A 15,967-nucleotide genomic window follows, 5' to 3' on the forward strand; every position below is an offset into this window, starting at 1 on the left:
AGGCAGGAGGCCGGTGACCCATAGCAACATGACATGGCCCCATGCTGTTGTATCTGGCAGCCTGGGTGGTCACAGCCCCAAAGGCTTCCCATGACACTACCTCTGCTGGAGTGGGAAGAAGGCAAGTCAGGCCGTGAGGCCACCAGGAAGAACAGCAGTGATTCTGGCTGGGAGGACAGGACAGAATGTACTCCAACCGCTAGCACACAAGTTGAACCAAAGGGCCTGGAGTAGGCCAACCAGCCCCAACCTAAGGCCAGACTTTAACATGTCGGAAAGGGAAAGGGCATGGGAGAACTACCACCCTCCCAGAGTCTGATGATAGGTCCCCTCCAGGGTCTATCATCTTGAAGGGGGAAGCCTCCTCTGGGCATTGGCCTGGGGGGAGGGCAGAGCCACGTCCAGGGGAAATCCTTTAAAAGAGGGACTCCCACTGGTGGCTAGGGAGGAGACAGCTAGCCTTATGTTCTGCATTGCAGGGAGTAGGGCTTGAACAAGGAAGAGAATACTGTAAACCCCTCTCCTCCCTATTTCTGAGGCTACTGGGAATTGCCTACAGAGGAAAAAGGGGAACACTGAAAGTGACCCCCCCCATGTTCTGACCCCCTCCAGGCAGAGCCTGATAGGTACTTAAGAGTATTTCTAGAGTACCTCAAGTAAACAGAAGTCTAGGAGCACCTTAAGGACTAATAAAATTTATTTCAACGTAAGCTTTCATGAGTCAGAGCTTACTTTCTAGTTCTTGTCATATCATACATATTCCTTTTCAGTTTACTGCAATAATATGTCATAATCAGTTTTCAGGCTCACCAGTGTTCTGCTGAGCATTACTTTTCCTAATGAAAACAGTTGCTCTACTTCTTTCCTTGTATTCACTGTTGAATGTGTGGTTTTCTCCTGTATATATTGCCACATGAAAAGCCTTATATTCTTCATTACATATCCGTTAGTGCATTATGTTAAACTACTAACCAGACCCATTGTAAAAACAACTGGCTCTAGAGAACTGCCTCTGGAGGGCTGCGCCAGCACACTGGGCCTTCCTGGGCCTCCGGAGGGGTGAGCCACCATGCTGGGCCTTCCTGGCCTTCTTGAGGGCTACGTTGCTGCACTAGGCCTTCCTGCTGCCATGCCAGGCCTTTCTGGGCTTCCAGGGGCCTGCACCACCTTACTTGGGTCTTCCTGCTGGTGCACCAGGCCTTCCCTGGCCTCCGGAGGGCTGTGCTGGCGCACAAGGCCTCCTGCTGCCTCTGCAGCTGCAGAGGCAGCAGGGAGGACTGGTGTGGCTCCGCACCCCTCCCAAAGCCCCATAGCAACAGAGAAGGCCACTGCACCGGCATGGCCCTCCATAGGCCTCCTTGGGAAGGCCGCACCCTGGAAGCCTTGGCCGTTGCTTCTCTGGGCTTATCCAGGTGCAGGTGCAGTGTTGCTGATGACTCACTGCACCTGTGCCAGGATAAAAAGTGAATTGTCGGCAACATGGTTTGCTTTTTATATCTTAGGATGTTTCCAGCTCCTTAATCACTTTGTCGAAAATCTCGACTAGTCTAGTTTCATTTCTTAAAGATACAGGTGCTATTTGGGGTTTTTAAAAGCCTATTTTTTAAAACCGATTTTTAAACTCAATTTTTAAGGGTTTGTTGGTTTGTAGAAAGATCTGTCTGTTCATGGATCCAGACTCTGAATTTAAGTATCCACATATGGGACATCGTTGACCATTGACTGCTTTTTTGTGTTAAAAAAGTGCTGGTACTCATATATGAATTCCACCAATCCTACTGTCAGGATGTGGGAGAGCCTCCCCCCCCCCCCCCCCGCCAGCACCAGTACTCCATAAAAAAGCCCTGGAAATATTAACAAGTAGTTGAACGACGGACTTGTGGGGGGCATCTCATTTCCCTCTCTTCCCATTATTTTTCTTTCTCTGAAAGCTCCCCATAGCCTCTTTTTTCCATTCATCTGCCAGCGTACCTTTATCTGCTCTCCTGTCTCCAGCTTTCCCCCCTTCCCTCCTCCTCTGCATCCTCTCTAGGTTTCCCAGATACCCGCCAGTGGCAAGTAAACTCCTGGGGATTTGCCACCTTGCCTGCCGTCCCACCAGTGGGAGGTGGCAAACCACTGGCATGCACCTCAGAAATGTACGCCGTGTGCGCGCTCCCAACAGGCCTGGCAACACCATTTCTGAAAATGTTGTGCTGGCCGTGGAAGTGTTCCAGCACTTTGTTTGGGGCAGAATCAGGCCTGCATGGAGTGTGGGAGCATGCCTGTGTCCCGTGTGATGACGCAAAGAAGACCTCACCACTGGCATGAGGTAAGTGCCAGGTGTATCCCCCCGCCAGGAAGGTATAGGGACCTGGCAACCCTATTCCTCTCCCTGGCAAAACTCTGGATCAGTTGCATGATGGGGAACCTGCAGTGACTTGCAGAGGGTATCTTACTTTCCTGTGTATCTCCCTTTCCATGCTATTTCCTCTTTCCTTTCTCCTGGCAGTTCCTATATCTTCACCTTTCCCTGCTTCCTTTCCTCATTTCCACCCACCATCATAACTATCATTTATCTGCCTCCACTGCCTCCCCTCTTCAGCTGTTTTCATTACTTACTCACTTTATTTACACTCCTCTTTTTTCCACAATGAGGACTTAAAGCATTTTACCTTATTTTCTATTCTTCCATTCCATCCTCACAACCACCCTGTGAAGTAGATTAGGCTGTGTGTGTGTGTGTGACTGGCCCAAAATCACTCAGTCAGCTGCCACAGCAGAATAGTGATTTGAACCTGGGCCTCGCAGATCGTAGTCTGACTTTCTAATCACGATACTTGCTTATGCAGGGTGGCTGCTGTTGAATATTAGCAGGCAGCCAGGCCTGGGTAAGTCATATAAACTGCCCAGTAGGTGATGGTGGGTCTGGCCCCATGAGTCTTCACCTTCCTTCAGAACCAAAACCTGCCACATCCCCCTGCATTTTCCTCGCAGAAACCAAAAATTAAATACTTTTGTAGGTGCCTAGCAGCGGCCATTGAGGGCATCTGTTTCTTAAAGCTACAGGCACGCCTGTTATCAGATTGGCGCTATTTACCCCCCCCCCTTTTTTTTAAGATTTCAGACTTTTCTGCAAACATGGGGCTTTTAGGATTGTAGTAACTTCTCTCATGTTTGTCCGTAGCCCCAACCTCCAGGTAAGTATCCACAGTTGGGACCACATTGAGAATTAGGTATATTGATGATGATATAAAATTGTCGTTTCTAGAGTGCTGTTTTCATGTCCTGCCATGTTTTCATAGCAGGGGTAGTGGTGGCGATAGTGCTAATAACTTGTTGCATTAGTGGATTAGAAGATTAAGAACCACTGATCTACATTTTTTCAACATTGTCATTTTACTTTGACAGTGTCCACATAGTAGAAAACTAATTTATCAATATTAAGAATGCCTGATTGATTTTGCGAACCCTCTGTCTCCTTGTCTTTCCCCCTAATCACTAATGCTTGTAAAATCCTGTGTATTCTTTATCTCAGCACATGTCATGACTAATAATTAGGATTTGAGTGAGAATTAGGTAGCAGTGTTATTGCTGGCCCCCAGAATAATTTTAAATCTTAGCTGTCACTGTTTGTTTTATCTTTTTGCCCCAGGACAATTGGACTCAGAGAATATCAAAACTAGAATACCCTACATTTAGAGATCAGTGCTTCATGTTCCCCTCCGCACTACTCCTTTTAAACACTATAATAAGCAGGCAGTAGATGCATAGTTATGTAATTTGGATTCATGAATGCTGTGGGGAGGAACAGATAGCTTTATTTGTTGGAGATTGCCTTTATAGTTTAACACAACAAAGAACTGGATAATAGTCTATTTGAAGAAGTCTTAGAGCACTCTTTCTGTTAGTGGAATTCTAAAGACTGTGCTCGGCCTGCTTTGTAGAATATAGAGAACATATCCATTTATATTCCAGCATATAGAAATGCATTTGCTGTTCATTTGGGGCTCCTATGATTAATAGATAAAGAATTATAAATGTTTCCTCTCTGCAGTTCTAGTGGTGGTGAACAGCTTTTAAGAGGAGCAGAAGAAAGGCACATGGCATTGGGCATGTGTCAATAGTCTATTTCTGCTGTTATGGACTGGTATAGTAGAACACTCTTATAAAAGTGTATATGACCAAATTCTTCACTTAGTATAAATTATGTAAATGTGTTCTTACAAAGTTCAAAATAGTTTGTATTCAGTATTATCATTTAAATAGTAATAAAATGGCATTTTCCTAAATCATAATAAACACAATTAATAAAATAGCACTGCAGGAATAAAAAAGTATAGGGTTGTTGGGGGCATTTTTTGCAGCGTTTCCTAAAAACAAGCTTTGCCTTTCTTTGAGAAAGTAATTCTGAAATTATCATATGTGTTGTATGTGTGCATGCATAAACACATATGGTTAACTTCATTTTCAACTTTTCTGAGACACAGCCAATCAATTACTTCAGTGTGTGTGTGTGTGTGTGTGTTTGCCTTGTGTCTTTCTAATGACAACTGAGGATATAATAGGTAACAAAAGACCATGGGGTATGGTTTGAGGGAAACTTTCTGGCAGCTATGAAGAAGAGGCATGGATTCATATGGGATATAAAACTCTATCATACAAATGTAAAAGACTGTGCACAAGTAGAACTGTGGAAATGTCTGTTTATGTTTTGTGATGCTCATCACTGGATCCAAGCCAGTGTCCCCAATACTTGTATGGCTGCAAGTACACAGCTGTTGATCAGATTTTTAGTAAAACATTTACAAGTTGGAGTTTCATCCAAGTACGCAGAATGCATAGTATGAAAGTTCCCTTGAGTAAAATTAAAATAATTTGCAAATAATAACATGGCAGGAACTATCCAGTTAAAAATCCATAGCCATATCCATATCCAGTTAAAAATAATGATTTGCCTCTGCCTGTTCCACGGGAGTACAAGTCCTCTGTTTCCCCCAGACATACTTGCCCTCCAAAAATAGTAATTTACAAAATAGGTGCTTTCCATAGTTGTTTCGATCCTGCCTTCTTGGAGCGGGGTGTGTGTGTGAATGGGAGAGGAACTGCATAGTGTCTCTAGTATTGTGGGTTTGCCTGTTTTGCCAGCCTAACTCCTGAAGCCAAGTTTGTACATTAAGTGTTCTAATTTGGATCACAAATACTGTTGCCTCATTTTGCTTCCTGCCAAATGTAGTTCAATTCATTGTTCTGAGCATGCCTCCGCGTGAATAATGCCACTGATACCACATCAGCTTGCAGTGTAGGCAATAAAGTGGTGAAATCTATGTCCCCTAACTCATTAGCGAAGCATCTGAGACCCCTTCCCTACAATACTTCCCTCCTATCTGAGTAAAAATCCTTTTTGAATAATTCAGTTTTGCATCGTTTGCGGAAAGCCAGGAGAGGGGGGGTTCTCCTGACTTCCTCAGGCAGGTCGTTCTACCAGGTAGAGTCCACTACAAAGAAAGCCCGTGTGCAAGTTGCTGTTGATTTCACTCATGTGCAGGCCGGCACCTGCAAGAGACCTTGTTCAAATGAGTGAAGCTGCTGTGGAGAGATATAGGGAGGGAAGCAGTAAGTATGCTGAGCCAAGGCTGTGAAGAGCTTTGTGTGTAATAACCAATACCTTGAATTGAGCACGGTAACTGATAGGTAGCCAATGGAGTGACTGTAGGATGGGAGTGATGTTCATGCTCCTGCTCGCTCCTGCTGACAGCCGAGCTGCAACATTTTGCACCAATTGGAGCCTCCTAGTTAACTTAGATGGGAGACCAATGTATAGTGCATTACAATAGTAAAGTTTTGATGTTACCATAGCATGGATCCAGGTGGCCAGGTTGGCCGTGTTGAGGTAAGAAGCCATCTCCCAGGCTAGATTGTAGTAAGCAGTTTTTGCGGCTGCCTTAGCTCGTTTTTCTAGTAGTAGTGCTGGATCCAGTATAACCTCTAGGCTCTTAACTGAGTCTGCATGGATCAGACGAACTCCATCGAAAGTAGGGAGTACATTGACTTTCAAGATCTCTGGCTTCTCAACAAGGATCATGTCAGTCTTGTCTGGGTTCAATTTCAATTTGTTATTTTCCAGCCATTTTATCACGGCTGTGAGGCAGCGATCTAAGATTTCTACTGCATCCTGTGGGGACCTCGATAGTGAGACAAAGAAATAGAGAGTTGGGTGTCATCTGCATGTTGAAGACATCCCACTCTATAGCTGCGAATGAGTTCTCCTAAAGGCTTGATGTAGAGGTCGAATAACATGGGAGATAAGATTGCGCCCTGTAGAACCCCGCAAGATAGTTCCCATTCTGGAGATAGCTGATCTTCAACGGCAACCCTTTGAGTCTGTTACATGAGAAAAGATTTAAACTAGTCCTGGGCACCTCCTTTGATTTCTGTTTCTAAATGCCTCAACAGGATGGCATGGTCTACTGTGTCAGCCGTAGACAGATCCAGGAGGAGCAATAAGGAGGCAAGGCCTTTGTCTGTATTCAGATGAGATCATCCACTAACGCTACTAGTGCTGTCTCTGTCCCATGCCCTGGTCTGAATCCAGACTGGAAAGGGTTTGCTAAGTTTTTTGCTGATAAAATAGCATAAATATGCTCTGATCTAGATACTAGCTGCAATGCAAACAAGATAGGAGAAATGCTTAATGCACCATCTGGCCTACATTTGGACTGCTTTGAACCAATTATAATGAGAAACCTTAATAGGATCCTGCATCTATGAAAACCACTACTTGTGTGCTCGATCCTTGCCCATCTTGGTTGTTAAAATCAAGTAAAGATCACATAAATGAACCACTGAGATCTGTTGTAAATCAATCACTAACTCAGGGCTCCTTCCCCCGGCCACTCAAACAGGCAGTTATCCATCCACTAATTAAAAAACAATTCCTAAACAAATCTGACATGTATTGTCGAAGGCTTTCACGGCCGGAAAACGATGGTTGTTGTGGGTTTTCCGGGCTGTATTGCCGTGGTCTTGGCATTGTAGTTCCTGATGTTTCGCCAGCAGCTGTGGCTGGCATCTTCAGAGGTGTAGCACCAAAAGACAGAGATCTCTCAGTGTCGACACTGAGAGATCTCTGTCTTTTGGTGCTACACCTCTGAAGATGCCAGCCACAGCTGCTGGCGAAACGTCAGGAACTACAATGCCAAGACCACGGCAATACAGCCCGGAAAACCCACAACAACCAAATCTGACATGGCCAATTATCACCCAGTCTGTAATCTGCCCTTTCTGGGCAAAGTGACTGAGAGAACAGTAGCTGACCAACTCCAGATCTTCTTGGAAAACTCTAGTGTTCTTTTCAGCACAATCTTATGCTCACTGATTTCAATGGGCTTACACTGGAGTAATTCTTCTTAGGATTACACTCTTTATCTACTATTTATTTCAAAACTGAATTTTTTTGGTAAGAAAACTTTTTACATATTCCTCTAGCTTTCTTCTACACTGCAACTTGATTTGGAAGTGGGACCTGTCCATTAACTTTATTATGTTTTACATTTATTTTGCCTTTCATTCCTACTATGGCTATTGGCTTTTACAAACCCAACAATATCTAAAACATTTTGTCTAAAATAACATGCAAACTATTTGATTTCAGGATTTATTGTTCTGTGTTTCGTTCCATCTTTTTTTCTACCATGGCTTTGGTGCATTTTTGTTTCACCTACATGTACATTTGATAAAACTGTGGAGACCTGGAACTAAAACTAACCCACCTCAATATCTTCATGCTATTGAAAGCCTCTTTGTCATAAATATGAACCATTTGAACTCTACCTTTTTCTTTTTCATCCTGGGAATTAATGGCTTCTCAGGGAAGCTTCAACTTAGCATATTGGCTCTTTAAAATACCTCAAACTTCTAAGCAGAAACCACCAAATTGTTGTACTCTAACAATGTAGGTGTTGATTTAGCCTGCTGTTTTAATTGTGGTTTTTCTGAAGGTAGATAAGCTGTCAGACTGTTGGCATAACAGGTGTTCTATATACTACTTGAATAGAATAAATCTAAAGGTAGAAAGAGCTATTCTCTAATTTGTTGGAAGAGGGAAATACAAGTATGACTATTCTTTGTGTTACCCAAGTATGTATGTTGCAAATGAGTTGTAACCATTTCTTCCTGTTTCAAGCAAATCCATTCTGGCACTGTAATGTAGCAACCAGCACCAGAGTCAAGGTAGACAGAATGAAAGGGTGAAAATACAAATTATTTGGAAATTATAAAGACCAGAAAGCATGCACATTCTGTGAACACCCCCAACATACTGTCTGTAGGTACCACAGGACTTGCCAGTATATTTCCTGACAGCCAAAATTCTGCAGTTGGACATTTTTTTTATATCAGTTAAAACATGAGTTACCAGTGTTGTTAAACCGGAGAGTTCTTCTGGAATTTTGAGAACAGATAGTGGGTTTGATAAAAAATGGTGACCATAGGAGTTGGGTCAATCAAAATATTAAGAGTTTCCAGATTGGTGCTCGCACCACACATAAAGGTAATGCTTCCTAGACTCTTCTAAACTATCTCCTGTTCATTGAAGTAGAGGAAAGCCAAGAAAGAAGTGGTTGCCAGGAAACACTCTGCCAGATGCCATGGCTTTTATGGCCACCATGTTGGAGTTCACTGAATTAACAGTATGTGCATGCTTGCTAGTCTTCATAATTCACTTTGGCTAGAATGGATTGAAGAAACATTCAAAATATCAGGCCCACTAAAACCAGTATTCAAGCAACCTGGAACCTTTGAGATTTCACACTTAGCTTATCTTCCTCTTAAGGGTAGAAATGATTTCTATCTCTTTAGAAGAATACATATTGTATAAGTTGAAAAGCCTGTAAGTTGACCAGTGCTAGACCTGATAGTTTGTTATCTTGGTTAATAAATGCATTGGGAATTTGTTTAAAACTGTGGAGTTTTATAGAACAGCAACATTTCTCTTTGAGTCCAGTGAAGATTCTTTATAAATTTAAGTGTTGCATGCTGTTTGTTGTACTAGACACTAAAATGACACATCTTGTTACAAGGCATTGTAAGTGAAATCAGTCCTGTTGGATGTTGCCAACAGCATATTTATGAATGTGTTTGATACATATTTTTCTTCAGTAGAGCACATCTTCAACACCTAAGTAAAATCCCTTGCTTCTAACTTTTTGCTTTCCTTTTCAGCCTACCTCTTGTGATTTCTTAATAGGCATAAGGGCAAAGTGGCAACTCCCTATCCTCATCCTCCAGTTGCTACTGCACAGGTTGAATGTGCTTGAGCTACTCGAAATATCAGTGCTTTCAAGAACCTAAGTCTGTTTGATAGACTGTTTGCCCCTGGCTGTGAAGGAGGGAAGTTTGAAATAGCTGGATTTTCTTAAGCTCACCATAGAATAGTTTGTGAATTACTAATACGGATGGTTAGCCAGAGTTCGTGCTCTCTGTCTTCTCTTCCCTTTTCAGCTTGCTCTATTCCTTTAAAAACTACTGTATTAATAACTACAATTTTTTTTAAGATCTGCTTTTTTTCCCCCTTGCCTCAGGTCCAGCAAGACTATGAATCTCTGTTCCAAATGCTTTGCTGGTAAGTGCAGTGTAAAGGTTTGGTTTAGAAAGCTGTTTTAGGGATTTGTTCTCCATCAGATAATTCAAGCCCCAAAGTCAGCATCTCCCTTCGATTTTATGCATGGGTGTATATTTCTTAGTGTACATGCATGAAATCAGATTCTCCACATTCCGGTTTCTCATTTATTGTCTCAACTTTGTTGAAACAATGTGTATAAAACAAGTGCCCTTGGTGCAATGTCACAAATCAAGTTTCCACTCTGAAATTTACAGATATTTGGAATGCCCCTGAAGTAGACAACTCCTGCGAAAGCAGCTTCTGTTAAGAGTTCAGATTGCTGTCTCAATTTTAAATTCCATAAGGTGGGCTTTTATTGTTTTAGTTAGAGTTGTGGAGCAAAAATTTTTCCAGTGTTTCATTTTCCAGTGGAAAAATTTCTGTTTTCTAAAGATGTATTGTTTCACAAAATTAATAATAATTAATAGATGCTGTTGCCAATCCACTTTTAGTTAAGCTTGGGAGTTTCAAAGTTTTACCTATTTTTTTAAAGATTATTATCCCTAGGAAGTGAGTGACAGAGTATATGTATGTTTTACTGATTTATAAATGATGGGGAATAAAACTGTGAATACATATAATCAAATCTTAAAAATCAAGTTACGACTTTTACTTGAAAGGCTGTGGGGCCAAATCCAAACCAGAGTTAGAAGTCTTATATATGTCTCCTCTCACATGGTGGAAAGGATATTGCAATTACTGATCTGATGTGAAGCAAACAGGTAATATTAGTGATGCTGTGGAAAGTGACTGGGAAACAGAGCTACCGTAGTGACCTCTGTGGAAGAGAGTTAAATTCTGTTGAAACAGATAAGGGGACAGCCAGGTCCACTGCATATCATGCACAGTTCTTTAGAAAACTAGCATGTCAGTCATTTTCATTGCCTTTGTGTTTTTCTTAAGGTTGTACAATGTGAGGAGAAGTATATTGGCTTTCAGGTTTTTAGCTATTATTCCATTAAAATAATTTCCACATACAACTTTGAATTTGCTTGAATATACCCTTTAAATCACACTTGATGTCAAAATAAAGATGCTAAATTAGATTCTTCTGTTTTTAGGCTACTGGAAATTTTTCCCATTCATAGTATTCTGAAAAATCCATACACTGGTTAGTTAACATTGTGTGATGGTAGCTTCCATAACAGAGGGGAAATATTGCTGTCCGAGCTATAACTACACTAACTAATGGTAATTTCAGTCTTTCCCCTACAACTTGATTATCCCTTTTTAATATTAAAAGTGCTATTTATAAGTGTGTTTTCCATACTTACTTTTGTCTTAGAACGAGCCAGTGTCCCATTGTACAGATGGAGAGCAGTGTAAAGAATTAGCACATTGTAGTGGTTAATGTTGGACTAGATCTGGAAGACCCAGATTCAGAACCCAACTCTGAAATAGAAGCTTGCTGGGTAACCTTGAATCAGCCAGTCTCTCTAACCTATGTCATAGGGAGGATGTTGTGAGGATGGAATGGATGAGGAAGGAACAATGTATGGTACTTTGAGTCCCCACTGGGGAGAAAAGCAAAGTATATATAAACAGAGCTAGCAATTTGTCCAAGACTGCAGCTAAGCAAAGTTTTGAACCCTGTTCTCCTCCTTCAGAGTCTCTGCAAAGCCATTTAGGGCTCATATGTTCCTCATATATGTTGTTATTTAAAAAGAAACTATGGGAGAGTTAGACTATTCCTAATAGTTCATAGTAGGGATTCTTGGATCAGGTCTCCTGGATCATATAATTAACACGAGGAGCAAGTGACAAGTCCTCTAAACAACACTATACTACACAGTATTTACCCTCTGGGTGGCTTTGGTATCTGTTCTCGTCTATAAAATGGCAAAAACAGTAGTCTATGTTAAAGGCTTTTGAGGATAAAAGAATGAGGGTTATAAGACACTTCATGTAAAGTGGAAAAGAAAGAATGAGTATGGATGAATGAACAAATACGCATTATAGCTATGCCACTTTCTTGGCTATGAGAAGTGCTTCTCTGTTTAACTTGGAGTATGCAGGACTTCTTTCTCAATGGCAGCGTCACAGCTATGTAACTTTCATCTCTGAGGATGCTGGATTTTTTTTTTTAGTAAAAAATGTAGTCAGCATCTTAACACCTGCCTGTGGGCTGGAGTCCCACAGACGCTTATTCCACAATCATTGCATCTAAGGTCTGAACACACCATGAAAATGGATCAGAAAATTCAAAAAAAGTGATCAGGGACAGATGGAAGGGGTTTCTTTTTGTACAAACCAAGAGGAAGCCTCAGGTTTACAGAAAAATGTGAATGCAAAAACATTTTCATTTTGCAATTGAAACCAAGGACCAGTACCTGGATGAATGCGAGGTTTGTATAACACATTGTGCTGTACATGAGTGGAACATAACATGAAAATTACTCGATGCACATACTTAGTGTCATCATGGGGAAGACAGACTAAAATAGATAACACTTAGGAGGGGGAAGGTAAAAGTTAGATGCGGGGGGAAGAAGCAGGAAAGGTTTTAAAAAAGCTGAATATAGAAAGGGAGCAAAAAAGGGTGGGTGAGTGAGGGGTGGCAGAGGCTGGCAAGGGACGAAACAGAACAGATTAGGTACATGGAGGGAGGGGGCTGCAGTCACTGCCAGGGAGAGTCAGAGAGAAAGCAAGAGGGACAGAGACAACAGGAAAATGAAATTTCTTCCATGCGTCTCCTCATAGGTCTCCTGCTTATACATTACTTAATCTCAAAATGGTACAGTACTCCTTGTTTTGTTACAGTAGACAAATTCAGCCATTTTGGGGGGTGTTTTGTGTTGCTTTTCAAAATCAGAAGAAGGTTAGAAGTTGAAATTAAAAGTGTAATTGTGGTTTCTTCTGATACATATAATGGATATGTATAAATCTCAAGTATTAGGCAAATGGATGTTAACTGTCTGCCATCAGGTGCTCTAAGATAGTCTTCAAGGCTATATATGAAGTTGATATGCAAAGTTTTCCTGGTTAAATGATTTCTTGCTTCCCTGCTATTGAAACCTTTCTTGAAGAGCATTCATCTACTTATACATTACTTTGGCTTGCCTTTAAAATGCTTGAAATTTAGCTGGTCAGTCTGCATTGGATTATACTGGTAAGAACTGTATTTAAGGCCTAAAACTTTTAATGCTTAAGTCTATTTTTGAACATATACCAGTTGATGAGACTGTATATTTAGCAGATCAAAAGTATGTGGTCACATAACACACTGTCCAGGTGTTATGGACAGTTGAGACTTACATCAAGTAAAAATGTAATCTGTCCTCCTGTCTTCCAGCTGGTGTCTTCCATTACCAGGGTGTGCTTAGGAAACCCTGACAGTGTGCTTGTCATTGAGTCACTGGAATTTGTATAGAAGTTATCTACTGTAGCACTCTGGAATATTAGCCAGACCACATAAATAAGAAAAATTCGATTTTTTAAAATTGATCTTTAACATGATTCAAAAGGTTAAAGAAATGAAACTGAAAAACTATAAAATCTTTGTGTTAACCTTTGAGGCTTCTTTTAAATTAAATGATTACAAAATGAATGTAAGAAGGAAAACTTGTGACTTCTTGATCTTCACTTCATTTTCTTTCTCTTTTTTAGAAAAAAGAAATCCACACAATGAAAAAGGTTAGTAACTGGCAAAATTAATTGAAAACTTGAAAGGGGGGGGGGTTAGATCTGTTATTCGTTTCTTTTTCATAGTCAACTATATCCAATATTTCATAAAAATATGATCGTAAATATATCAAGTACAGGAGGTTAAGTCTAAGAAAATAGTGGCTGTTCCACTGGAAGAGAGCCACTGCCTTGTAAGGTGCTGGGTTTAATTTTATTCCTTTCAACTAAAACCTTGTTCAGACTTCAAAACAATCTACACTTTATGCACATATAAGGGAGCAGGATTGTACCTCATATCATTGCTGTCAAATGTCCGCACAGCTGAGTGTTTCCAGAGGACCCTATTCATGTACACTTATGTATATGTTATTCCATTCTGTGAGTTGAATACTTTTTAAAGCATTTCTGATGGCATATAAAGCCTGTGTGTGTCTTCTTGTGGGCTTGCTGCAGATGTCCGTCAGTGAACATGATCCTACACCCTGCTGTGCAAATACACTTTTGAACTGCTGAACAAGGCTTAATTCTTCAATGTTTCTGAATTACTGTGATCAGATGAATCCTATAATGAAAGTATTTTCCTTCATGAAATAAATTTTTAAATGCTGTAGAAAGATGGCTTGAGAATGCTTGAAGTAATATCATACATTGCCTAGCAACCCATTTAACCTGTTGAACACAGTAAAGCCAAAGCGCTTAGTGTAAAAGTAAAGAATATATTTTAAAATCTTATATTTTAATTCTTTAAAAACTGCTAACCTGAGCTTCAGGTTAGGATATGTGTAGAGGTTATAACAGTTTAGTATACATTTTTATTTAGGAAACATCTAAATTCAGAGACAATTTTGATTTAAATAAATAATTTAAGTCCCCCGTTTTTCCTTGCTGAGTGAAATCATGATTTAAAATTCCCAAATAGGAGTAAATAGAGTTACAGCTAGTGGTGGCAAGGAAAAAATCGTGCTGTGGTTCGAACAATTTTGCATTCCCTTCTGTAACTTTGTATCATACTTTAGCTGTTGATGTGCTTACAAATAGACGAATCACATCAGGCCTTCTGTCAGTGGTTTTTGTTTTTAATATAATAAATAAAAATTGTGATCTTCAGGCAAATACTTTAAATCTTGCTTTTAAAATAACTACCAATGCAGTCCTAAGCAGAATTATACCCTTCTAAGTCCATTGGACTTCAAAGGGTGTTTCTTTGCTGATGATCCCACTGCAGAATATTCATATTCAACAAAACATATGTAATAAATAGCAAATGATAGATAACATGATAAGTTCACAAATTACTAGGAGCTAGTTTGTTGATGTGGGAAAATTGCCTTCGTTGCATTGATGAGAGTGAAAGAATGAGGAAAACTTTAAAAAGTTAATTACAGTGGCTAATGAAGGCATGGCTAGAATTAATTGGCCATTTCATCTTCAAATTTATCATTTCCTGTCTTTTTATTCTGCATGGTTATAGCTCAATTGTTATGAACGTAATGTTAGGGATCACTTTAAAAACTATAACCCTATGCTACAAGTATACTGTTGAGGAAAGATATTCCTTGTTTCCCAACTTGTCTTTTTGAAGTTATCTAAGCAAATGGGATTGTCTTGCTTTTCCAAAAAGGAAGATTTGAAATCTACAACCCAGCCTGTAACAAAAAGATGAACAGCAATAATAGAACTTTTCTCTCTCTTTTCTAATTGAAGTACCTTGACAGAATGGAAAGATGATGCTCTGGAGGTGTCAAAGAGAGAAGAAAGCAATAGGCCTATCCTAAAATCTGCTTTCCTGCCAATTTATTTCTAACCTTCAACAACAGATTTGCATGTAATTGTTAGTAATATTTAGTAACTAAGTGATGAGAATTAAATATCATCACTTAAGGATAAAGTAACTAGTTTATTGTGACATAAACATGAGCATATCTGTTAGCGAAATGCTTCAGTAATTCAATTTTATTTTCATTTTTTACATGTTTATATCTTTGAAAGTACCAAGTGCTTGGAGATCTTTGGACTTCTCAGGTCTGAGAGATTGTGTAATATCCTTCCAAGAAATCAGCTGCAGAATAGAGTGATATCCATAACATAGACCTGATCTAGCTACCATTGATAATATTTTCTATTAGAGTGTGTATAAGAATAACATGAATGTGTATTGTAGCTATGCACTATTGCTTAAAATAATAAGCCTGAATAGTGTGACTGATCTTGCTTTCTGCTGTACCATAAATTCTTCTCTATCAGCAAACCACTTTGGTGAACTAAAATAATATCAAATCATTATACACATTCTACAAGATAGTAGAAGTCATTATTGTGGTGTGCTGCTAATGCAGTTGTTTGTGCTACAATAAATGAAGGCTTTAAAAAAATCCTGACTATTTTGAGATTAATTTATTTATGTCTATAACATGAAAATTGGGTTTAACTTGGTTTGCTGAATGGCATCTTTCTTACAAAGTACATTTACTGAAATCAAAATTGACTTGGTTTTATCTTCAGTGTAGATTTAGAAAACCATAAAAGCTGCTCCAGTGCCCAATCGTTACACTTCAGATTAGTGCTTAACCTCTCTTTGTGGCAGGTTGAAGGACTCAACGTGTCATTTTATGGGCTTATCAAATTGGGTCATTAAGTGGCTAAAACATCATTCTATAATACAAGAGCTTTGTACTCCCTTTCTTCACTGAACTCCCTGAAAAG

General features: G+C 39.9%; 1 protein-coding gene across 2 annotated transcripts in view; it reads left to right on the forward strand.

The window, feature by feature from the left end:
• Window positions 1–15,967, forward strand: part of ZFAND3 (zinc finger AN1-type containing 3) — a 291,436-nt gene that overhangs the window by 58,956 nt on the left and 216,513 nt on the right. For both annotated transcript variants that reach the window (XM_054978108.1, XM_054978100.1), the window contains exons 2-3: window positions 9,561–9,601; window positions 13,247–13,273. In XM_054978108.1, coding sequence (XP_054834083.1) covers window positions 9,561–9,601; window positions 13,247–13,273 — 68 coding nt within the window. The remainder of the gene's footprint in view (window positions 1–9,560; window positions 9,602–13,246; window positions 13,274–15,967) is intronic.

The sequence above is a fragment of the Eublepharis macularius genome, chromosome 1, assembly GCF_028583425.1.
Source record: "Eublepharis macularius isolate TG4126 chromosome 1, MPM_Emac_v1.0, whole genome shotgun sequence".
NCBI classification, from domain to species: domain Eukaryota; kingdom Metazoa; phylum Chordata; class Lepidosauria; order Squamata; family Eublepharidae; genus Eublepharis; species Eublepharis macularius.